The sequence below is a fragment of the Dermacentor albipictus genome, chromosome 2 (assembly GCF_038994185.2).
Source record: "Dermacentor albipictus isolate Rhodes 1998 colony chromosome 2, USDA_Dalb.pri_finalv2, whole genome shotgun sequence".
NCBI classification, from domain to species: Eukaryota; Metazoa; Arthropoda; class Arachnida; order Ixodida; family Ixodidae; genus Dermacentor; species Dermacentor albipictus.
Genome location: NC_091822.1, coordinates 75821368 through 75845322, shown reverse-complemented (window position 1 = coordinate 75845322; position 23955 = coordinate 75821368). Strand labels below are relative to the sequence as shown.

The following is a 23955-nucleotide window of genomic DNA, read 5'->3' as shown; positions in this document are numbered from 1 at the left end:
ATGTGCGCGTCCGATCATCAGATTACGCGCGCCGCGAATAGTGTATACACGTTTGTGGAATGACGGCGAGCACCAACGACTACTCTGAAATGTGTATGGACACGCGGTGAGACACGTATGAATGCCGGACGCACTCGACCACTTGATCCATGAGAACGGACCGGACGAACCGACGACTGCTCTCCAATATCGCCAGGCTTCGTATTATCTGCCAATGAAGGACACTTTCGTGGGAAACGAACTGCCCCAAAGGGAGCCCCCTTTAAGCGGTGCCTCATGCGAGCCTATGAAATGACCTATATCAACGCCACCTGGATAGCACAAGGCCTGTTCACTCCCATCCATGACGTCATGCAACTGGCCCGACTGCGACAGAATGTAACGGGTATGCTCTCGAGTAAGCCGCCGTGATTTTGACGTCACTGCTATCGTCACGCCAGCCTTGGCAATGGAAATTTCGGGCCAGAAGCATGGGACGTCATGAATTGGAGTGAACAGGCCTTGTGCTATCTAGGTAGTGTTGCCTATATAGGGCGCTTCCCTTGGCTGTTCCCTTTCACTCAGGCCCGTGGGCAGAGACGCGTGGATGGAATAGGGAACGCTCGCACTGAGCCCGCGGGAAGTACAGGGGAACTGAGGAAGTGTACCCTCCGCGTGGACAACTCACGTGAGCCGCAGCGCGACCTCGAACGTCACCGGCGCCTCCTGTTGGCAGTGCTTGAGCAGCTGCTGGAGCAGGGTGGCGGGCCCCGAGTCGTAGTCGCGTGCGGCGGGCGCCTGTCCACGCTGCGTCACGAAAAAATATATATATCGTACTTTGAGAGGCATATCTGCGATGAAAAAAAAGCTTTGTGATAAAAACAGCCAAAAGAAAAGTTCCTTTGAGCAACAAAAAGAGTTAGCGCGTCGCCAAAATCTAATACTTGTGTTTTGAAAAGCGTTGCACAAACCATCTGTTCACATCTTCGACAGAAACTTAATTCATGAAAAAGTTGTTTATTAGGCACTACTAATTAATCTAATAACGAGAACGCGAGGGATACTGGAAGCTCCTCTCGGATGTTGCTGACGACTATACAGATGGCTTCGTCAGGCCATAAGGCTTCGACTAAAGGGTAACTTTTTTTTTTGGAAGATGATCTGTATTAGCTGCAACGCGCGGTATCTGACCGGCTTCGTCCACAACAGCTGTCTCCCCCACCCCATATAGGTCATTTTGCTGTTTACAAAGAGCCTGGAATGATTGCGGTTTTACCTAAACATATTGCCAGCTGGCACGGAAGCGAATGTTGAGTCGCTGACTCACTGTACTGCACCAGAACACAGGCCAACACATTTTCGACTCTTTTCCTGTGCCACTAATCACAGCTTCACCAATAAATTTTGTTGTAAGTTACACGCGAAATTAAACGTTTTACACTTAAGGCTTGTGCCACATTACTCCTATCCGAACACGTAATAATATCCCGTACATTGATCCAACTTGAAAACGCGCTTTACGAGCATTGTATACTACTACGACCCGGATGTCTCCTGTGGCATGCAAGCCCAGTGCTGCGACGGCATTCGCAATTGCGTCTGTACTCCAACAACCCCACTGTTGACCGCCGTTCAGGCGTCAGCAGATGCAACAACCAACTGCTACTACACCAAAGCACTGTCCGTTCACTGGTGCAGGCAGGTTGCGCTTGGAGCACGTGTACAGGCGCGCACAGGCATGCACATCGACGTACCTGTTCGCGCAGCGGGTCTTGCGCAGCTTGGGAAGTGCGAGAACGACTTCGCACGCCGAACTTGGCGATGGCCGACAATGGCGACAGCGCGTCGGACAGCAGGACTCGCTCGCGGTTGGAGCCGACGCCAAAGCGCATCACGATGCTCCTGCATAGGTTCAACAAAGCGAGCGCTCGATGTCGCTTCTTTCGACGAGCCCTCTGCGCCCATTGACTCACCGCCAGCGCAGTTTTATATGTTTGTCTTTAGGCACGCCGTGGTGAAGGACTCCGGAATAACTTGAACCACCAGGGGTTATGTTAACGCGCACCCGATGTATGGTGCACGGGTGTTTTAGCGATGCGCGCCCATCGAAATGCGGCCGCCGAGGCCGGGATTCGATATCGCAAAGTCGTGCTTATCAGCCCGACACCATAGCCACTAGGCAACCACGGCGGGTGTTAGCCTAAAGTACATGGCGGTAAGACTTGTTGACATAACGAAATCAATTATGACTTTTTCAATGGAAGCCGCAGATGGTCGAGCTCAGTGCGATGCGTTTGTTGTGGAATAACCCACATGCTAATAAAAGACATACACGTCAGGCGCAAGGCACCTGTGACATGACCATAATCTGATAAGAGAGCGTCGAGCGCAAGAGTGGAAGCTATAAGCACTGACAGAAGGCAAGAAGCAAACGTGGTAACATTGAGGCAAAGAAATGTACGGAAGGAGAAAAAAGGGGGTAAAGTAACTGGGTAGGAACATATACAAGAATGTGAATCGTTACGTCTGCCGTCCCGGCTGTTTCACACCCTAATTTCCTGCCTTCTGAACCCCTCTCCCTCAGATTGTGCTTATATTCCCGTAATCCGAGCCATAAACGTGCCATTGTGTGCTCTGTCCTGTCGCGTTCTTCCTTCTCCGTCGTGCACACCAAGAAGTACTTTTTTGTTGTCTGAAGAACGCTTCACCAACCAGTCACCCGTAAACAAACCTTCGTTACTGAGAGTTGTTTTGTTGTTTTGTTGTACGCAACGCGAGCAGACCCACCACTCCGCTGCGCCGACGCTCCTCCGACTGATCGAGCTCTCGTCATGACTGCGCGAGGCTGGGCTGGCAGCGGCGCTGGGAAGCCCAGTTGGTGGCTGCCCACCGAAAGTGGTCCCTGCGAGCCACAAACACATGGCCAAAAAAAGAGAAAAAGTTAACCTTTTTGCTGAAACCTGTTATCACGACTTCGTCACATGCTGAATCCCAGATCCTAAATCCGAACGGGATGCTTAAGCGAGAGAGTTTAACTGGTTTAAAGCGTTATGTAATCATCTGACAAAAACACCTTGGCGTGTCACCATCTCGGACAAAACAATGCTCTGCTCTCCTCACGAATTCTTCAAACTGTAGGGGAAGCCTGTACGATACTGTCTTACAGGCATGCTATCACTGAGAGACAGTTCGCGTGCCAAGTCGGAGGTTGTACAGCGCAAAGATGCGTGGACCGAAAAGCACTTTTTCGTGCTCGACGCATTTTTCAGTTATTCGTAAAGAGCCCGACAATTTCTCACACGGGTAGCGAAGTGAAACTAGCTCTGGATGCGCTAACCTAAAAAAAAATGTATTAAAGCGAAAGCACTCTTCAGTTACTTTGGCCCGTCTGAATCGGCGTCAGTCGATTCCGCATAAAAACGGGAGAGGGTAACACGAACGCGAAGGAGAGTACAGACTGGAGACAGAAAGCGCCGCTGCGGAAGAGAGCAAGGCATCTGATTGGTCGTCGCGCACGCGCGTGACGTCGCGCGGCAGGAAACGATGAGAGCGCCTTGTCCTAGACCTTCCACCCTCGACCGAATGCGGCCGCTTGATGCAAAGTCACTGCAAGGAATTCGCAGTCAGGATCCCAGGGATAGCGGGGACTGCTACGGAGTTTCAACTGAGGTGCTGCGATTACAGCAATATAGGAACGGGTGCTGATAAGCATTGAGCCTTACCCTAAAAAATGACGAGGTAGCTGTAAATTGCCTGGTACATCGGTAAATTTTTTCTCAATGGTGCAAACATGAGATACATAATTTTTAGTTTATCATTTGTCTTCAGGTTCAAAGTGAACATCAGACAACATCCAGAAAAGTTTATTGCGGAAGAGAGCAGGACCATAATAAACTACTACTTCTTCGAGGCAAAGGTTTGAAGCAGATCCATGATAATGTAACTAACTGTGCGATACCGGTCCTTCATATGCTACCGTTATTATGCTACTCCATATGCTACCGCTACCACCGTGTCGCCGTTGTATTCCTTCTGTTGTCTTTGTCTTGGGTGCGCTGTTACAACCCTTAGCATGATACCCAACCAACTGGCCCAGCTTGACGTTCTGATGCTACCGATAAACGTTGGGTTGCCAATTTTAAGATTAGCCATTTAGGTTTCCAAGATGAGAAACCTAGTAAAACAGCTGTTTCTGTCTGTGCCTCAAATTTGAAATGCCTCCATGACGTGCTAAATATCAGGAAATATGCCGTCAGAATTAGTGCCATTACCCACGACAATTTGGAAATGAATGTTTCAGCAAAGCGGATCCCGAAAATTTTAACTGAACGAAAGAGGAAACCTCTGGAGAGATCATTGGCTGTTTGGGAATATATTCAACAAAAGTCAGATTTCCTGAACAAACTTGTAACTGGTAATGAGACATAGATCTACCGCTATGATCACGAGACAAAGGACCAGTCTAAGGAATCGAGGCACGGTGGCTCCTGCAGGCCAAAGAAGTTCCGTGTGCAAATGTAGCTGTGGAAGAAAACGGCAACAGCTCCTTTTGATAAGAAGGAGTTCTGTTAGTGGAATGCCAATAGGGCGCCACCATTACAGCAGAGCGTTACTGCGCGTTATTGACTAAGGTAAGATAAAATAAAAATTTTCCGACGGTGTCGTCCTGTTACATGACAATACACCGTCGCACCCTACAGGTGAAACAATAGGAAAGCTGACCTCTTTAGGCTTGGAAGTGACACCCCAGCCATCCTATTTGTGCCGACCTCGCATTTTGTCACTATCAACTTTTCCGCTGGCTCAAAAAACGCTTAAGGCTCACTCACACTAGGCCGACCCGACACAGATTTGGATCTGCCGACTGTCGGCGACAGCGTTTTCTTCGTGTGGGCGCCTATCCCACCGTACTGACGCCGACAACCTGCTGACGATCGGCGGAGAGCTCAGCGTCGGTACAGTGCGACAAAGGCGCCGACACGGAGGTAAGGAACCGCTGTCGCCGACAGTCGGCAGATCGAAATCCGTGTCGGGTCGGCCTAGTGTGAGTGAGCCTTTAGACAAAACTCAGGAGTGTTCTGAAGGCAAGTTATGCCGAAAATGAGTTACCCAAGCAGATGTAACAACTCTTCTTAACGCGTTAGCATTAGAAGGGTCGAAGAGGCAAAAAGTATGGGAAGTGTGGGAAGCTGGTCACGTGGCGCACGCACACAGACGTGCACACGCATGCGCTGCTCAAATTGCTGGTGCTGCGTTAGGCCGGATCACCTGCCTAGACGTGATAGTCACGCCGCATAGCCCACCCGCCATGTACATAATTCCCGCATAAAAAAACGTTTCGCAAGAAAACCGCATATCAACGCGCATTCAGTTTTAATGAAAGGTGGGGACGTTAGTTGAACAAAAAGTTTGGCATGCTACTACAGTATGGGGTATGTATGGGGTGATCATTTTTATCGTTTCCGGAATTTTTGAATGAATTCTGGGGTTAAATTTACACGCCAAAACCACGATTTGATTGTGAGGCACGCCGTAGCGGGGGCGCGTTTTGCATTTGTCCCCCATCGAAACGCGGCCATCGGGGCCGAGATTTGATCCCGCGTCCTCGTGCTTAGCAGCGCAACACCGTAGCCACTAAGCTTTCTGGAATTAAACATCGCATGTGGCAGATAGAGCAATTCGTGCCCTTGAGCTGGACTATTCGAAGAGGCGGACACTTCCAGCATGATAAATCAAAACGTTTCACAAAACACAATGTTCACTAATTAATTCCTAATTGCTTTATGGCACATAATACGATTGCCGAAATGCAGCGCATGAGTTCGCAAGATGTATTCACTTGAAATGTATCTCCAGGATGACACCATTTTCGAGATATTCCCCAAAGTGTGGGGCGAAATACATGGGCGTTCCAGTCCCTTTCGTGCATAAATGCATAAAAAAAAGTTGTTAAAAGTCTAAGTGGAACAACAGGGCATCTTTATGGGGAGTTCGTATATTTCCAAACAGCAGTGAATTAGCTGTGGTGATAAACTTCGGAAATTTGCAGGCGCAAGTTGGAATCGGCTAGCGCAAGACACCTGTATTTGGAGAACGCTGGGAGAGTCGCCCGTTTTGCAGTGGGAAAAAAAAGCCGCTGGGGGTGACCTTCAAAGCGGTGTCATTCTGCATATTCCAAGTGAACGCGCCTTGCAAACTCACCCGCTACAATTTATAAATTGCAATATGTGCCTAAAGATAACTAAATAACATGCTAACTAGTGTTTTTGTAAGCTGAATATGTGTGACTTTCTCGTGCAACTAATATCCACCTCCCTGAATAATTCGGGTTCCATGAACGAAAGGTTCGACATGCTACTACAGGTTCAATATATAACCAGAGATCAAAGGACGAGAGTACAAGAAAAATATAGAGACGCACCACATGCACCCACATGCATCCAGCGGCAGTAGTGAACACCATGAAAGCGACATGGTGGAAAAGGAAGCTTTATGGCGCCGAAAAACGAATTGTTATCCATCTCTGGCCATTTGGCTGCACCACAGCAATGGGTAACATTTTGGTTATCGACGGTTTACAAAATGCAAAATACGTGGCAAAGTAGGTAAATTTAATGCTATTGACAATTTCAATAGCGTCAATATATTCGAAAATTAAGCACATTACACTACACCCCTGTAAATGGTGCACCATCGTAGATATACACACGTAGAGGCAAAGCCCCCATATGGCACACTTTTGGGAAAATGACTTCGCTTGGACTATACTCCATCTCAGTTTTTTGACTCAGGCCGCTTGGGGGTCAAACTGAAGCCGAGCTATCCATGGTCTCCGTAAATTTTCCATGATGGCGAGCGGAATTTCAAGACTAAACCGTCCTTCGACGAAGAGAAAAGTCGGAATGCCTTCCAAGGACAACAAGGCTTTGGCAGGAAGACCTCTCTGGGACACAGCAGCGACATTCATGAGCGGCCACGCCGGTGGCCCAGCTAACCCTCACCTGGTATGCGACAACCCCTGGGCCGGCGGGTTTCCCACACCCTGGCCTGACTAGAGACTGGGCCCCTCTCTGCCAAGAACCAACACCGGCAGAAGACATGGACCTCCTTGGAGTGGAGGGAGAGGCAGTCTCCCCTGAAGAATACGAGCATAAGGGTGGATGGCGGCACGCCCACGCTGGAAATAGATTACTCGTAGCAGCAACAAGTACCACTAACAAGAATGCAGCAAACTATGAAAGGAATCGATTCGCGGGTTACGACGCCTGAGAACATGCAAAAAAAAAATGGACGCTCGATCGGAATAGGGCCGGTAAAAATCCACAAACCCTACGATAGGCCCACGGGGACCAACGACACTAGGGCCACCGAAGAACCAATAGCCAGTCACCATGGCCTCACGTCATCATTAAAAAACTTGGCAGTGGAAGTGCAGGGGGTACATTCAGAAATAGAGTAATCTTCAGCAGTTTACAAATAACAAGGAGGCGCCAGACAACATCGCTCTGCACGAAACGGGGGGACCAGCCAAACTGTCCGGATATAAAACGTATGGTACTGCAAGCAATAAAACGCCTGTCTCAACCCTAGTCAAAAGAAATTTAACTGCACTAACACACGATACAGGGGTTATAAACGTGGACCACATCCTAATCGATATAATCCCTAAACGAGAACACCAGGAGAGTTTATTCGTTTACAGCAGCCCTAGAAGCAACAAGATGAGGTTTGGAGAGTTAGACAAAAACTAACTATAGCCAATCATCAGGCATTGGTGAAACTAATAAGAGACTAATGCACGACACCAATGCTGGGGGTACAAAAACAGGAATCGATGGTTTGAGGCGCAAAGCGCCCACCTTACTCTAGTAACTGACGCACAAACACCCACCAGTATAGGCAATAGCGTCAGCATTGATACTACACCGGATATGACATCAGAACCATGCATGATGCCCATTGGACAAACACCCAGGAAAATCTTGGAAGTGAGCATTATATCCTTGAAACAATAAACGGCGGATCCCGGCGCAGGAAAGAAAATCCCTCATGGTAGAATGAAGAAACTCCGCAAAAAACGCAATATACTACTGCACTTGATTGACCCTGAACATGGTAAAACTGCACAAAGGTACAACATCAATAAGCAAACCCACGCATATGCAGGCACAGAAACTGAACCACTGAAAGAGGTCCAATCACTATACATAGGAGACCTAGCGCAGGCTGCGTTACCGCACTATACTGGAGAGGAAAACCTCGAATGGGGCGTGCCTGTAAGGTAAGTAGAAGTTAGGCGCTGCAGTACCTGCGCCAGAAATCCGCTCCGCGCCCCGATGGCATCAGCAACAAACTGTTACGTAATCTAGATGATCCCTCTATAAATCAAAAATGAAATGGGGCTTTACGTACCAAAATCACTTTCTGATTATGGGGCACGCCGTAGTGGAGGACTCTGGAAATTTAGACCACCTCGGGTTCTTTAACATGTACCTAAATCTTAGTACACGAGTGTTTTCGCATTTCGCCCCCACCTAAATGCGGCCGCCGTGGCCGGCATTCGATCCCGCGACGTCGTGCTCAGCAGCCCAACACCATAGCCACTTAGCAACCCCGGCAGGTCTCTATAAAGGCGATTACGCAATGCGTGAACGACTGCTGCGAGAAGGGTGCTATCACTCAACAATTGGAAACAGCGCATATAATCATGATCCCAAAACAAGGAAAAATGCTCAAGTTATAAAATCTATGGCCGATATTAACCTCGTGTGCGTTACGCACATACAGTTGTGTGTAAAGACACAATAAGAGCATGCTATGGCTGTGGTTGCTCACCTAAGAGAAAGACTAGTGACGGATGATAAATGATAGGGTAAAAAAAGTATTTTGAAAGCAACTTTAAAAGGAAGCATTGCATCATCTGACGAAAATTGGACAGGGTGACACGGTATATGATGTGTAACAATGTGGTTAAAATAAATGTCACAATGGATATGAGGACATCCTAGTAAAATTTGCAGAACGGTTAGTTGCTCCGCACAATTAAGACAGGTTGGTGAGTCTCCTCCGATTAAAAGAAGCACAAGCGTTCCACGTGCGTGTGCGCGTCCTATTCGTAATCTACAGAGAGCTACTTATCCGATAGCCTAGGAAGCTTCAGTGCTGGACTCTTCCGCAATTGTGGTTATAATATATTTTTTTTTCATATCCCGCTCTCTGCCAGCGGTTTTGGAACCTCTGGCGGACAAATCTCTTCATATCCCGACTTCAAACCTGGTTCACATCTGTCACGGTACATAAAGCAACTTTTGTCGCATTCTGATCTACTAGTTCATTTCCTAGCATGCCACATTGTCCTGGCACCCAGCATAATACAATGGCTATCTTTGACCGGTGAATATACTTTAGAAGACTTATTGAAAAATTCATCGACAATTACGATACTCCTTAATGGGAAATTTGAGCGCAGCTCTATACGGTGTTTTCATTTCGCGATATATTTGCTGGCGCCGACAGGCCGTCTCGTGCGGCACGTTGCAAACGAAGTGCGGCGTGACTGCCTCACTAATCGGGAGATCACGAGAGACAGGGCGTGGGTGACGCGTGGGCGCGATTCATAGCAGCCGTCGCGCAGAGAGACCTCCGCTCATGCAGCGCTTTGTTCCCACATATGGTACAGTGGCGTCACCGATGAACACACAATGCGCACTACTCTGGCGCAGTCTCGTAGCCATCATCATGCGCGGCACTACGCTTTCTTCCTAGCGCTTTCGCCATCCCCTTCTCCTGCACTTCCCGCCTCATGGTTCCACTGCACCCTCCTCCTCCGCTTTCCTCCTCGCGCTCTATTCGTTGTCGCCGTCTTTCAACACCCGCTGCGCTCCGCGTTCGCTCGGTTACGAGGGACGCCGACGCAGGGACGGGCGCCCAAGAGCTGCGCTCTAAAACCGAGCTGCGCGAGTGCCTAACTGAATATAGTCCGGTTGGGACACTTAGTGAATCCGTATATATAACAGCTTGCTGTATTCCGTTTTCTAGGATATGATTGACGGTTAGGAGAATTCCGTAAGCTTTAGGCGTATGAAGGCTGCTGTTCTTACTCAATTACCGGCAGCTTTCAAGGCTTGTATCGTGAGCTGCACATGATACTGCTGTGGTGGATTTTGACACATCGGAGAAAAATGAAATTGATCGATACATGTATTCCAAGAATGAAGTGTGCGATCGCTACACTTGGATTGTGCTTACTATTTACGGATTTGAAGGAAAATCGGTTTACTGGGCAAAGCTCCCATGGGAGCGATGCTATTGCCGTAACTTCCATCACGTCATTGAAGCTAATCTGAAGCTTATTTGCCACGCCCTTCACAGCCAACGGGAATGGTTTCGAAATGGATGGCCGATTTTCAAGCAGTTGTTTATAGAGAGGATCGCAAAGAAGTGATTTGCAGGGATGTTTACTTTGGGAGATGACATTCAGAGCAGATGTCACGGTTCGTTGTTCATAGTCTTTGCTGAGTAACTTCTGTTAATGTTTGCCACGTTTTTTAGCCCTGCCTGCAGCGAAACCCTACAGCAAAACTAACTGACGTAAACTTTTTCTAACCCAAATAAGTGTACTGTTAGGATTGCTGTCACAATATACCTTATTTCCTTTCTTTATTATTCGAAGAAATGTTACTTCTTAAATTTGAGTTACTAGGTTAATTAATTTTCTGTATATAGTAAGAAACTATTTCCCGCGTACAACTTGCTCCAAAATATCGTAACAAAGAAAACTAATGGTGTACCATCTGCGTTGCAATGCATGAGTGAAAAGTAGCACATGTCCTAAATAGAGAAGAGACAAAGCGTCGCGAAGTCAGACGGGTCATTAAAATCGGCAAGCCCACTCAGCGATCACAATTGTTTGTGGATGACCAACGTGAAGCTGCTGAACGAAGGAAAATTCTGCGACTCGACCCACATGCCTGCGGTTTGTCCTTCCACCAGGTTAGTCAGAAAGTTGTCAAATTACCTTGCTACAACGTGGTGCACAACGAAACCAGGGTTCACGGGCTTTCTCACTATGGCCTCAACTCGAGCATGAGGCGAAAGTGTGCGCAGGTGAGGGCGAGCCTGGATACCGCCCCCTCTCATCTGTGCTGCTCGTCTCCTCTGCCGCTTTTGTCTAAATTGTCTAGCGTCTTGCTGCTCAGTCCCGGCTCCATTTTCGCCAGAAGCTGAATGCAAGTAGGACTCGTGCGATGAGCTCCGAGTGCACATCAAGGTGGGGCGGCAGGATTTTTGAGACTGCTTTTTTGTTAAATGAAAGTACGGCATCTATAAACCTTAGAAATATCAGTAAGCGTTATAGCGCTCTAAATAATTTCATCTTTTTTACAACCAGTTTCGATTTAGTTTCCCAGGAGGGGACCATGTTGTGACGCCACGACGCAAGAAGTGGTCACGTGGGAGAAGGGCATCGAGACATCTTGATACTCCCTCCGGCTCGCTCCTCCTCCTCCTATGCTGCTACATCGGGCCATTCGTGCCATAGAAGTTATTTAACACTCCAGACAACTCATTTCACGCAAGAAGTGAACAGCCTGAAATATGTCCGTGCTCATTTAAAAATAAGTCACAGTGAAGCAATGAAATCACTCCAGAGGTGCTTTCACCCTGGCGATTCTCATAACCCCCGCCTTGCTAGGGAACGCGAAAAATCAATCAATAATCTGTAAATGGCAATCGATAGTGCTATCTAAGAAGCAAATGTTGCTGCAAATGGAGCGTCAGAGGGAATCGCCGTTCTTGCTGCCAGTCGCGAGAGAGCTGCGCGCGCGCTCACGCGGGTATTCAAGCGGTTTTCTTCCCTAATAACTGTGGTGCATGCGAAGAACAAACGTTATTCTTGACAGGAGAAACAGGGTGCCCTTGAAAAGCACGTGCAATTCGAAACTACCTCTCCTCCACGCAATACCGTAGTGTCACGGTTAAAACATTTCTCTAAGACGCGTCCAGGCCTCCCTGAAAAGGTATCGTGCCTCTCGAACACTGTCATCGCGCAATCACACCCGCATGCCCGCGCTCGGCAGCGCAACGCCACAGGGGCGCGCACTAACGTGTCTCGAAGAGCCACGCACCTTCCTGCAACTCGGGCAGCAGCTGGCTGATGACCAGCGTCTCCCCGCGATCCAGGGCCTGCAACCTGCGGTCCGCGCGCTGCCTCCTCTCGGCACTCGCTGCCTTGACAAGCGTCCCGAGCAAGGCGGCCGAGTCGGCCGTGCTGATGTCGCGCGAGGAGACGAACCTACGTGGGGCCCCGTGCGGGGTAGAGTGCCACACGTGCAGAGGCCCTCTGGAGGTTCTCGCCCGTGCCCTCATGAAGCTGATGCTCGCCGACTCGTCCGAAGAGAGACCTAAGGAGGGCGGAGTCTGGCCCCGCTCCAAGCCAAGCAGCGGGTCCTCCGCACTGGACGTCGGCGAAGGAGTGGCCAACAGCTTCCTGCGGACGCTACTCAGACGACCTGGGATTAGAGGACGAGAACAATTCCTCGCCCATCCCTATTTGAAAACACCCACATTCCTGTATGATAACACGGGATCGTATGTCGTTTCATATGAGAACTATGATGATAGAGAAACGTCAACATTGGTTGTGTAAGGGGCATACGCTTTTTATCTTTGTCCTCTCTCCCTTTCTCTCTAGGGATCGGTTTATGCTCGAAGCCCGTCCGGTAATTCACATCACCATAACAAAAGTGCTTGACTGACTGTTGGAATCGGCCACTGCGGCCAGGAATGGAACTCGCGACCTAACGCTCAGCGGCAGAACGCCACCGTTCACTGAGCCACCGATAAAGTCGCGTCAACCATGCAATTAGTGTCGATCACCGCGAATTTTCGTTTAACACTCGACTGCATCCACTACGGAGATACTATTTGGAAGGGAGAGTACACCGCGACCGAAAGAGTTACAAACTATACGAGAGCTACGTGCCCTCCGTAGCAAACGTTCCCACTTTTTTTTTTTTTGCTAACTTCAAAAGGCTGTTTGCCACATGTACGCCTACGTTTCGCAGCGAAGGAACTGATGTGCCCCCTGTCACAGGGAACACATGAATACAGGGCACGAGCAAATTTGCTCCTTCTAGAAAATATGGAAATGTAGGCATAGTATTCTCTCCGCTCCGTGTTATACAAGGCGTCTGAGCTATCGTGCACCAAGTTAAAAAAAATTGGAGCCTTCCATGCGGGTGAAATCAACTGCATGTCGTTAGCAGCAACCTTCAGAAGCGCATCTTATATATTTTGTGTTCTTTTTAATTGGTTTGTACCGATTAATTAGCGCCCGTTTTAGATGTACCTACAGCAGTAGGGTCAACAATCTGCCATCCATCTGCTAGCAGGTGAGAACAATCAGTATAGAATTCTTCCGCTGCTTTTACTGTACTTTCGAGATAACTGATGTTATTAGCCTGCTTGTCTTTCAGTGCATATATCTTGGCTTCTACTATGCCAAGTTTTCTTGTCACTGATTTCATGTTGCGTCCATTTTTTTTTACTTCTTCACGTTATAATTTAGAATATCCCTTACTTTCACCTTGTTGATCAGTTTTGACAGTACTGTAGAATAGCGAGCTCTCCCAAACGCAAACATTCCCGATCGGATGGACTAACGTATTCACTACCGAGATACGCCTCTGAACGACGATCGAGCGGAATTTAGCTACGATCGCGTCATGTGTGGCGCCATAACGGCGCCATCCGCGCACGCGGCACATGCATGATTGAGTAATGGCTCTCCTCTAAACAACGATACCAAAGTAAGGTGCGTTGCAAAGATATAAGCGACAACGCTATAACGCGTTTTCGTTACATCTGTTTCAGCAAGCGAACCCCTTTGAGAATTTTCAAAGGTGTTTCCACCGTGGTCCGCGTTTTCCTTTTTCCCCAATAGAGCATGGGGCATCTGTTCCATGAACATCTATTCAATCGAAGTTGTTTCCCGTCAAAATTAAAAGGAAAGAAAACATCGCAAGGACACAGACAGCATCACCTGCTACGCTTCGGTCTGTCGGCGTTACGACGGACGAGCGGCGAAAGCTGCGCTTGCGGCTCGATTCGTCGCTGGAACTGCGGCGCCCGGAGCGAATTTCCTCGAGGAGACTGCGCTGCCTTTCGATCCTCTCCCTCCTCTTTCGGATGACGTCGGCTCTCGTGAGTGACGTGGAGGATGCGCGCTCCGCGTCGCCGCTGCTATCACGGTCGACGTCCTCCTCCCGGACGCTGCGAGGCAACGCGCCAGACGTCTCCCGCGCTCTGCAGAGCGGCGCGACGCGCCCGCTCGCACCAGCGTCGTCGTCGGTGCCCGAACTGATGACGCGGCCCTCCGACGCAGTCGGCGGGCTACAGACGTCCTTGTCGGCGTCGTTGCTGCAGACTGGCCTTTTACGCGAGCTTCTAGACACATGCGTGTCCTCGTCGTCGGAGCTCGAGACGACCGAGCCATCCGTCAGTCGAAACAAGACTCGCCTGTGAGGCTGCGCTTTGCGAGGCGGCTCGCGAGGCGTCTCACGAGGAGTCTCTGGGAGGCCCGCCTTGCTGGTTGACGCTTCGGCAGAAGCCGGGACGACCGTACTGCTCGCCGGCACGCGCAGCCCCCTTGGCGGCGGGGTGTTGGGGCTCAGCGAGCTGCCGCGCGTGCGGTACTCGAACGGCACGTAGGTGAGCTCGAACTCCTCGATTTCGCGAAATTCCGCCGCCTTGGGGGCCAATTTCTTCGCGATCCTTTCGTCCTCGGCGCGTCGCTGTTTCGCGGTCAGATTGTAGTACCACATCCAGGGGGACGAGTGTTCAGCCTTCGCGCGCTTTGCGGCGGCCTTCTCATCCTGCGTAAAGACAAAAAGATTGTTGCAGAAACAGTTAGTTAAATGGGGTTTAATGGCGCAAAAGCGGCTGAGGCTATGGTGCGCCAAACACGAGGTGTTTTTAAAATGTAGTTTATGAAGGAAAAGGCTTCGTTAATCTATATCTTATGTAAAAAGCCAGTGTCATCTAGAAATTTGCGGACTTCACATAATGGTACTAGTGGATCACCTAAAATTAGAGCAGGGTGTAAAGGTATGTGTAGTTGATATAATTTGTGCAAAAGTGTTCGTCTGTGTGTTTCAGTCTCCGTACATGTGAGTAATATGTGCATAACTGTTAGTGGCTGTTGACATTTCTCGCATGTTGGCGTGTCTTCTTTCGTAAGTAAGTAGTTGTGTGTGAGGTGTGTGTGCCCAATGCGTAGTCGGCATAAAACTACTTCGATGAACCGCTCCTGATGATAGCATGACTTCCACTCGCCAACTATGGGTTTCGTGAGATGTAGCTTGTCGGCACAACGGTCCCATTCGCGTTGCCATTTTAGCGTTAAGGCCTTTCTAATTGCGCGGATGCTATCTTTATGTGGGAGTGTTGTGTTTGTAATGTCTTTGTGCGCTGCCATCAATGCACATCTATCAGCTGCTTCGTTACCCGGTATCCCAACATGGCTTGGGACCCAGCAGAACCGAATTGACCTCCCGTACTCGTTAAAAGCCACCATGTTTAAAATGTCTCCAATCAGGGGTTCACACTCAGATTTACGATGTAGAGCTTTTAGTGTGCTTAAAGAATCTGTGTATATGACTGCATTTTTGTGTTTATCAGCAATAATCTTTTTGACAACAACCCATATAGCAAAAACTTCGGCCGTGAAAACAGAGGCGTGTTGTGGTAATCGAATACTTGTTTCCCAATTTTCAGTTACGGCCCCCACACCCACGTGATTTTTTGTTTTAGAGCTATCAGTGTAATATTGCATGTTATTTTGATATTTTTCCTGAAGTGCACGGAATTCATGTATAATGTGTTCGTGTGGGGTGTCTTTCTTCTTTATATGTGTCATTGTCCAGTCGCACAACTGTGTGAAATCGTACCACGGGGGCAACCTTGGTGGCCTTTCGGCAACCTGCAGGGCTTCGGGAGGAACATCATAGGTCTGACAATATTGTTCGTGTCTTAAGATGAGTGCAAGAATCATGTTTGGTTTATTTGTGTAGTGAAGTCGTGATTGGCACTGTGTTACGATGTTGTAGCATATATGTTGTGGTTATGACCGAATTCTTAATATATAGCAAAGTAAGTTGTGCTCTGCGGTGCTGTAATGAAGGTTCATTAGCATCAACGTATAAACTTTGTACAGGCGATGTCCTGTAGGCACCGCTCGCCAGTCGTAGGCCAAGATTGTGAACTGGATCAAGTCGCTTAATGTAGGACTGCCTAGCTGCACCATAAACTACACTACCGTAGTCGAGGATGCTACGTACAAGGGATCGGTCTATACGTAGTAAACACGTTCGGTCAGATCCCCAGTGCTTGTGGGATAAAACCTTGAGGATATTGAGCGCTTTGCTTGCTTTAATTTTAGTTGCGTTAATGTGGGCCAGGAAGTTCAGTTTAGTGTCACACGTTACGCCTAGAAATTTATAGTGTTCTTTGACCGGTAGCGTTGTACCATGCAATGTGAGAACTGGATTGAAGTGTAACCCTCGTTTCTGGGAGAAGAGAACTGTAACAGTTTTGTATGTTGAAAAACGGAATCCATTTTTGTCAGCCCATTGCGTAAGGTTATGGTTATTTGTAGTTGTCTTTCGCAAGTGGGTAGACTTGAGGCGCGGCAAGCCACTTGCAGATCGTCGACATATATGGAGTGCATAACAGAGGATGGTATGATCTTATTAACAGAGTTCATTTTGATTATGAAGAGTGTCGTGCTGAGAATACAACCCTGTGGAACGCCATTTTCCTGTGTAAATGTGCGTGAAAGTATTGTGCCAAGACGCACCTGAAATGTTCTATTTGCCATAAAATCAGATAGACAGTTTAGCATTCTGCCACGTACTCCCAAGTCAGCCAGGTCTCTTAAAATTCCATACCGCCACGTGGTATCATACGCTTTCTCTAGATCGAAAAATACTGTGAGACAGTGTTGTTTGTGTAGAAACGGGTTACGTATTTCATATTCTAGTCGTACGAGGTGGTCAGTTGTCGAGCAGCCCCTCCTGTACCCACACTGGTGCGTGTCTATCAGGTTCCGTGATTCAAGGATGAATGTGAGCCTTATGTTTATGATACTCTCGTAGGATTTGGCTAGACAGCTTGTTAAGGCAATGGGCCTGTAGCTGCTTGGGGACGTTGCGGGTTTACCTGATTTCAAAAAAGGCACTATTACTGCATTTTTCCAGTCTGTAGGCATTGCTCCAGATTCCCAGATCTTGTTGAAAAATTTAAGAAGTGTTTCTGCTGATGCTTGAGATAAGTGTGCTAGCATTGTGTAGTGGACACGGTCAAGACCTGTTGCTGTTTTTTTACCGGCAGAGAGAACCCTGTTCAGTTCTTGTATTGTGAGGAAGTTATTGTACGGTTCCGTTGAAGCCCCAGTGGTGGGGAGTCTCTTTCTCCGCCGATTCTTTATATTTTAGGAATGAATTTGAATAGCGTGCTGAGATGGAGATGTTGTAAAAGTGTTCACCTAATGAGTTGGCCTGGTCCTGTAGTGTTTGTGTGCCTGGACATGTCAGTAGTGGTATTGTGTATGACGAGTATACTCCTTTAAATTTCCTTACCTGGTCCCACATTCGCTTTGACGTGACCGTATTATTAATGGAAGATACATATTTTTGCCATGACGATTTCTCTGCCTGTCTTCGAATAAATCGTGCTTTGGCTTTGGCCTGTTTGAAATTTAAAAGATTGCTATAAGTGGGGTACCTACGTAGGATTCCCCAGGCCTTATTTTGTTTCTTTTTGGCTTCGGCACACTCGTTCGTCCACCAGGGATTTAACCTTTTTTGTACAATACCGGATGACGGGTATTGCCTTTTCTGCTGCAGAGATTATGACTTCAGTAATTTTTTTATTAAGTTCATCAATGCTTAGTTCTTGTGAAAAGACAGCTTCCAGTCTCGCGTTTTCCGTAAAAAGCGGCCAGTCAGCGAGCTGTAATTTCCACTGGCGTGGCCTAGTGACTATGGTTGGTGGTGATGATAAAAATTTGATGATTGCGGGCAAGTGATCACTACCATAAGACTTGTCGACGGTTTCCCATTTAAGATCATTAAAAAGAGATGGTGAGCAAAAAGCTAAATCTAAACAACTAAATGTGCGGGAAGCCGGTGAAAAGTATGTCGGTGCACCTGAATTTAAAAGGCAGGTATCATTTGATAGAATAAAACCCTCAACCATTTGCCCTCTTTGGTCAGTTTTGATACTGCCCCAAAGAGTACCGTGAGCATTAAAATCCCCCACTAAAACAAATGGCTCCGGTAATTGACCTGTTATATTTTCTAAGTGTTTAGTGGTAAAATGGGTGTGGGGTGGGATATACAGCGAGCAAATGGTGATGGTTTTGTGAGTTAGAACAGTGACAGCAACGGCTTCTATGTGACTGGTAATCGGAACTTCTCGAACTGCAATACCGCCCTGCACAGCAATGGCTACACCACCGGAAAGCCGGTTCATCTGAGTACGGTCGCGCCGTACAACAGTGAAACCTTTTAGAATATGTTTGTGTTTTTCACCTAGGTTTGTTTCCTGTAGGCATAAGGCCACAGGAGAGAAGTTAAATAACAAATCTTTAATGTCACCTAAGTTATGTAGAAGACCTCTACAATTCCAGTGAATAATAAAAGCCATTATGGAATTGAAGGATAAAAAATGGCTTTAACAGTTGAATAGCAGATAGGTAAGATATTAGGTGACGTTGATCTGAGGAAATGTGATACAAAGGGGCGATAACCTTCAGGTTATCGCTTTCTTATTTTAGGTGGTTATTGGGATCTTGTCCCTCTTACCGCGCTCAAGAGAGCGCTTGTCCTTCGGTGTCAATGACACCGAGTTTTTTGTGTCGACCTCTATCGCTCTCTCTGAGGCGCTGGAGGACCGAGAGTTAGGCGCCGAGACACGTGCCTCGGGCCTTGGGGTTCGTTTGATTTTAGGGCCCTGTGGAACTGGTGTCTGCAGGGCCGCCGAAGTGAGTGGAGCAGTACTGACTGCTTCCACCACGCGGGCGGGAGGAGTCACTGCGGCACCACTGCGCGTGGGCTCGGAGGACTCCGGAGGCCTCTATGACGCTGCCCCCGTCTGCGTCACATCGGCATAGGTTCTTCGGGGAAGGTACGACAGTCTCTTTCTGGCTTCGAAGAACGAGATTTTTTCTTTAACGGTTAGTGCAATGACTTCTTTTTCTTTTTTCCAGCAAGGGCAGGACCATGAATAAGCTGGGTGATCTCCCTTGCAGTTAACACAATGTGGGGAAGAGGTGGAATTCTCAGATTGGTGTTCGTTGGAGCTGCATTTAGCACAAGTTGTTTGTCCTCGGCATGCATGTGAAGCGTGTCCAAACCTTTGGCACTTGAAACATCGTCTGGGGTTTGGAATATATGGTCTTACATTGACTTTAACATAACCTGCATCGAGCGAGGTAGGCATTACGCTTGTTCCGAAGGTGAGTATAACGTGTTTGGTGGGTATTTCTTGATCGTTTCTGCGGATTACTATTCTCTGTACTTTGGTGTTCCTGGAAACGTTCCAGCAGTTCCTCGTCGCTCAATCCAATAAAATCTTCAGATATTACTCCCCTACTTGTATTGAGTGTTCCGTGGGCTGAAACAGTCACTGTCGCCTCGCCAATACTGGTAAGTTCAGACAGCTTATCTGCTTGGTCTTTACTATTTAATTCTAGGAGGATGTCCCCGCTAGACATTTTGGAGGCTTTGTATGTCTGTCCGATTTTATCTTTCAGGCATTTGGCGACCAGGAATGGAGAAAGCTTTCTAATAGGTGTGTTACTTTCACTGTGGACTACATAGTATTTGGGGAAAGATGGAGCGTTGCTTCGAAAGGAGAATTGAAATGGTACTTCGGTGCGGCATCTTTTGAGACGCCGATTATGGACAACAGAGATTTTAGCTGCCATAGGAAAGTGTGTGTGTTCGGCAACAGCGCCGACCGCCCACCACGGAGCCCAACGAGGGGACGCGGCAGGGCTTTTGTCCAAGCCTGCACGACGCCAGCCGTACGCCGTCACTATAACCAAATATGGTGTACCCAATGTAGGATACCCACACAAGGTTAACCCTTGCCGCCATGGAGAAAGGAAGTAAATGGAAGAGAGAAGAAGACGGGAAAGGTAAAAAAGTGAGAGATAAAGACGAAGGTTTGAGGAGAGAGAGGTAGGAAGAGGCGACTACCGATTTCCCCCGGGAGGGTCAGTCCGGGGGTGCCGTCTACGTGAAGCAGAGGCCAACGAGGCGTGTTGCCTCCGCCGGGGGGCCTTAAAGGTCAGAACACCCGGCATCGGCTCAACCCCCAGGATCCCCCTTTCCCCGGACACGGCTAAGCCGCGCACGGCTACACGCGGGAGGGTCCAACCCTCGTGTGCTCGGGTCCTTGGTGTCGCAACACACCGAACGCCTGCTTGCGCAGACGTCCCTGCGGGGTGTTGCAGAAACAATCGAAGAACATTTTAAAACCGAATGAATGACGGTAACGGTGGCACAAATTATAAACATTTTCTTTTCTTTAGTATACACGGCACGAGAGTGACCACGACGGTGTGACGACGGTAGAATGAAGACGATGGAAATGACGCGGTGCGCCGATGACGCCATCGTCACACAGACGGCATGACGAAAAAGCAATCGCGACAGCGTGCCGACGATGTCGTGGAAGCTGCGGTACACTCCTTTGCCAACAGGAAGGACAAGGTTAGTCAATTCGGGTTTAATGGCGCAAAAGCGACTAAGGCCATGCTGCGCCAGTCACAGGCATGGTGTAAAGGTATATGCAAGTTATACAAATTGCACAAATGTTTCCGCCTCTGTTTCAGTATGTGGGCCTGTCAGAATAATGTGGTTTACTGAAAACAATTCATGAAATTTCTCTTATGTTGGTGGGTTTTCTTTTCGAAGTAGAAAATTGTGTGCTAGATGTGTCTGCCCAATTCGAAGTCGACATAAGATCACCTCATAGAACCGTTCTTGGTGACTGCACGATTTCCGCTCGCCAAGCAGGCGTTTAGTCACATGTAATTGTTATTTATACACGAGTCAAATTCATGTTGCCATTTTGATACCAGGGCCTTACTAATCACTCGGATACTGTCTTTGCATGGATGTGTTATGTGAGTTATGCCTTTGTACGCTGCCATGGACGCATCTATCTGCTCCTTCATTCCCGAGTATACTAACATGGCTCGGCACCCAGTAGAATAATATGGTTCTTCCGTATTTGTTATTAAAGGGACACTAAAGCCAAATATTACATTAAGCTAAAGTGATAGATTATCCCTCGAGAATATTTAAGGCGTCAAAGGTATCGCGAATAGACCCTTAATTATCGAGAAATAGAGGTAAATGCAAAACATGATTAGAGACTCCCCCGGGGTATTCAGGTACTTGCCCGATGACGAAAGCACTCGTCAGTTAAATTCTGTCCCTAGTACTCAACCACTCGTTGCACAAAACACCCTTGTATTAGACGAAATAAAATGCTACTTGACCAGTTCTATTTCACTTTTAGGGAAAATACCTCATAGAAATAACCCTGACAACGACGCGGGCGGTCGAAAGGTTTCGTTTACGCTCCACTCCGCGCCACCCACACTTTCACGCTTCAGTAGTTATCGCGTAGTGCTGCTCTGGTTTTGCTGACTCGCGAAATTAGCACAAACTGCAAGCAGCAGAGAATTCAACTTCTACGTGATGTCGCGGAATGCCCGAACGGTCTACGCCACTTGACCTAAGAGCAGCTGCAGCGCCGAATCCGCCACTCTGTCTTGGCTCGGTGCCGCCGTCTGTCGGGCGCCGCTTTACTCACCGACGGCAGCAAAGGGTGATTATGGTGGCTAGGGTGGTGATGGCGTATGTAACGTCACTACACCCCCGTTTGGGTGGCGGGAGATTCGAATTGTGATCAAGCTATACGGACCCTTCAGATGCAATTTTTTCGCAAACTATGTGTTTTCTTGGCAAGAGACAAGCGTTGCGAGGTTTCAGGAAGGTGTTTAAACAGTCCACATCGACTTGGTATTTGCCTTTAGTGTCCCTTTAAAGACCATGTGTAAGAAATCGCCAAGCATGGCTTCAGACGCGGAGTTTAGAGCTCTGAGTGCACTTAACGAATCGGTATAAATGATAGCATGCTTCTGCTTAGTCGCTGGTACTTTTTTTAACTGCCGTCCATATCGCATGAACTTCGGTGGTAGACTGAACGGACATTATTTATCCGAATATTATTTTCGCAATTTTTCGTTCTGCTTTCGACACCCATGTATACTTGTGCTTTAGAGCCGTTAGTGTTAAATTCCATGTAATTTTAAAATTTTTCTTGAATAGCTCAGAACACTTGTATTATGTATTCTTGTGGGGTGTCTTTTCTTTAGATGCGTTAGTGTCCGGTCACATAGCTGTGTGAAATTCCACCTCTCTTTGTGGCCTTTAATCAACCTCCAGGATCTCTTCAGGAACATCATAAGTGAAGAGTATCCATCGTGTCGTAAGGGGCCAAATCACGTTATTTGTGTAGTGTAAGCTTGAGTTGCATTGTGTCACCATGTTGTACCATATGTGCTGCGGTGATGAATGAAGTCTAAGTACGTAGGAAAAAGTGAGTAACCCTCGGCGCTGCTGTAAGAAAGGCTCATTACAGTCAACGTACAAACTTGGGGCAGGTGATGTTCTGTAAGCACCACTTGCCAGTCGCAGCACAAGGTTATGTACTGCATCAAGTCGTCCAATGTAATGGTGTCTGGTTGAGCCATAAGCTTCGCAGCAGTAGTCCAGGAAGCGGAACGTAAGATCTACCTAAGATGCTACGTTCCGACCGAACGTAAGAGGCACGCTCGGTCAGAACCCATGTGCTTATGGGATAACTCAGAATATTTAACGCTTTATTTGCCTTAATTTTTGTTGTCTTTCTATGGGCCACGAAGCTTTAGAACCGGGTCTAAGTACAATCCACGTTTTTGCGAGAATAGCACTGTAACAGTTTTTTTAGTAGAGAAGCGAAACCCATTTTTCTCAGCCCATTGTATTAGCTTATTGTGACCTGGAGCTGTCATTGTTATTCGGAGCACTATCTATGCCTGCTGCATAGACAGCGCTGCAGCCTACGCAACATGGTGTGTAGGAATTCTAAGAACACAACTGAAACAGCTAGACCAATGATTATATGGCCACCCGATTTAAAGCACATCAACCTCCTATGGCGACGCCCATGAAAAAAAAAAGAGACTACTTTCCGTATGCCGGTAGATACCGCTCCGGATGCCCAGGGTCCATAACACGGCTCAATTATTCCGCTGAACTAAGCGGTCAGGTTCAGTACACGACAGCACTCACCCAGTGCCTTGAGAACCGCGGCAGGATGTCTGAAGTGTCGCTGTCGGCCGCGTCACTTGAGTCGCTCCAATCGGACATGACTACCAAAATGAAGAACCTGGACAGGAAAACAAACATTGACAGACTCCTTTACCAATTGTATACCGTACAGTTACAGAAACCGACGGCAACCCTGAAGTGTGCCATGTTTCACGGATACATTGCCATAGTATTAATACCATGCACTGCTGAATGAGTCGCGCCCGTTCGGTTTGAATCGCAGGGTTGGGGTATGCTGCACTGATATTTAAAGGGTATTGACGTGATCATCTAAATTATTCATTTCTGGCATTAAGCGAAAATTCGAGACGTAAACCGTAGAAAAAATTGCGACATGCCACACAAAGCCATTAATAATTTAGTGTAACAGCTTTTTTTTTTATTATGGGGTTTTACGAGCCAAAACTACTTTCTTATTATGAGGCGCGCCGTAGTGGAGGACTCCGGAATTTGAGAGCACCTGGGTTTCTCTAACGTGCACCTAAATCTAAAGAGACGGGTGTTTTCACATTTCACCCCCATCGAA

At 47.8% G+C, this 23955-nt stretch overlaps 1 protein-coding gene across 2 annotated transcripts in view; it reads right to left on the bottom strand.

Moving 5' to 3' along the window:
- Positions 1-23955, bottom strand: part of LOC135913111 (uncharacterized) — a 110962-nt gene that overhangs the window by 53826 nt on the left and 33181 nt on the right. For both annotated transcript variants that reach the window (XM_065445784.2, XM_065445783.2), the window contains exons 2-7: positions 23391-23487; positions 14021-14852; positions 12105-12488; positions 2767-2881; positions 1734-1881; positions 668-786 (exon numbers count right to left, since the gene is read on the bottom strand). In XM_065445784.2, coding sequence (XP_065301856.1) covers positions 668-786; positions 1734-1881; positions 2767-2881; positions 12105-12488; positions 14021-14852; positions 23391-23487 — 1695 coding nt within the window. The remainder of the gene's footprint in view (positions 1-667; positions 787-1733; positions 1882-2766; positions 2882-12104; positions 12489-14020; positions 14853-23390; positions 23488-23955) is intronic.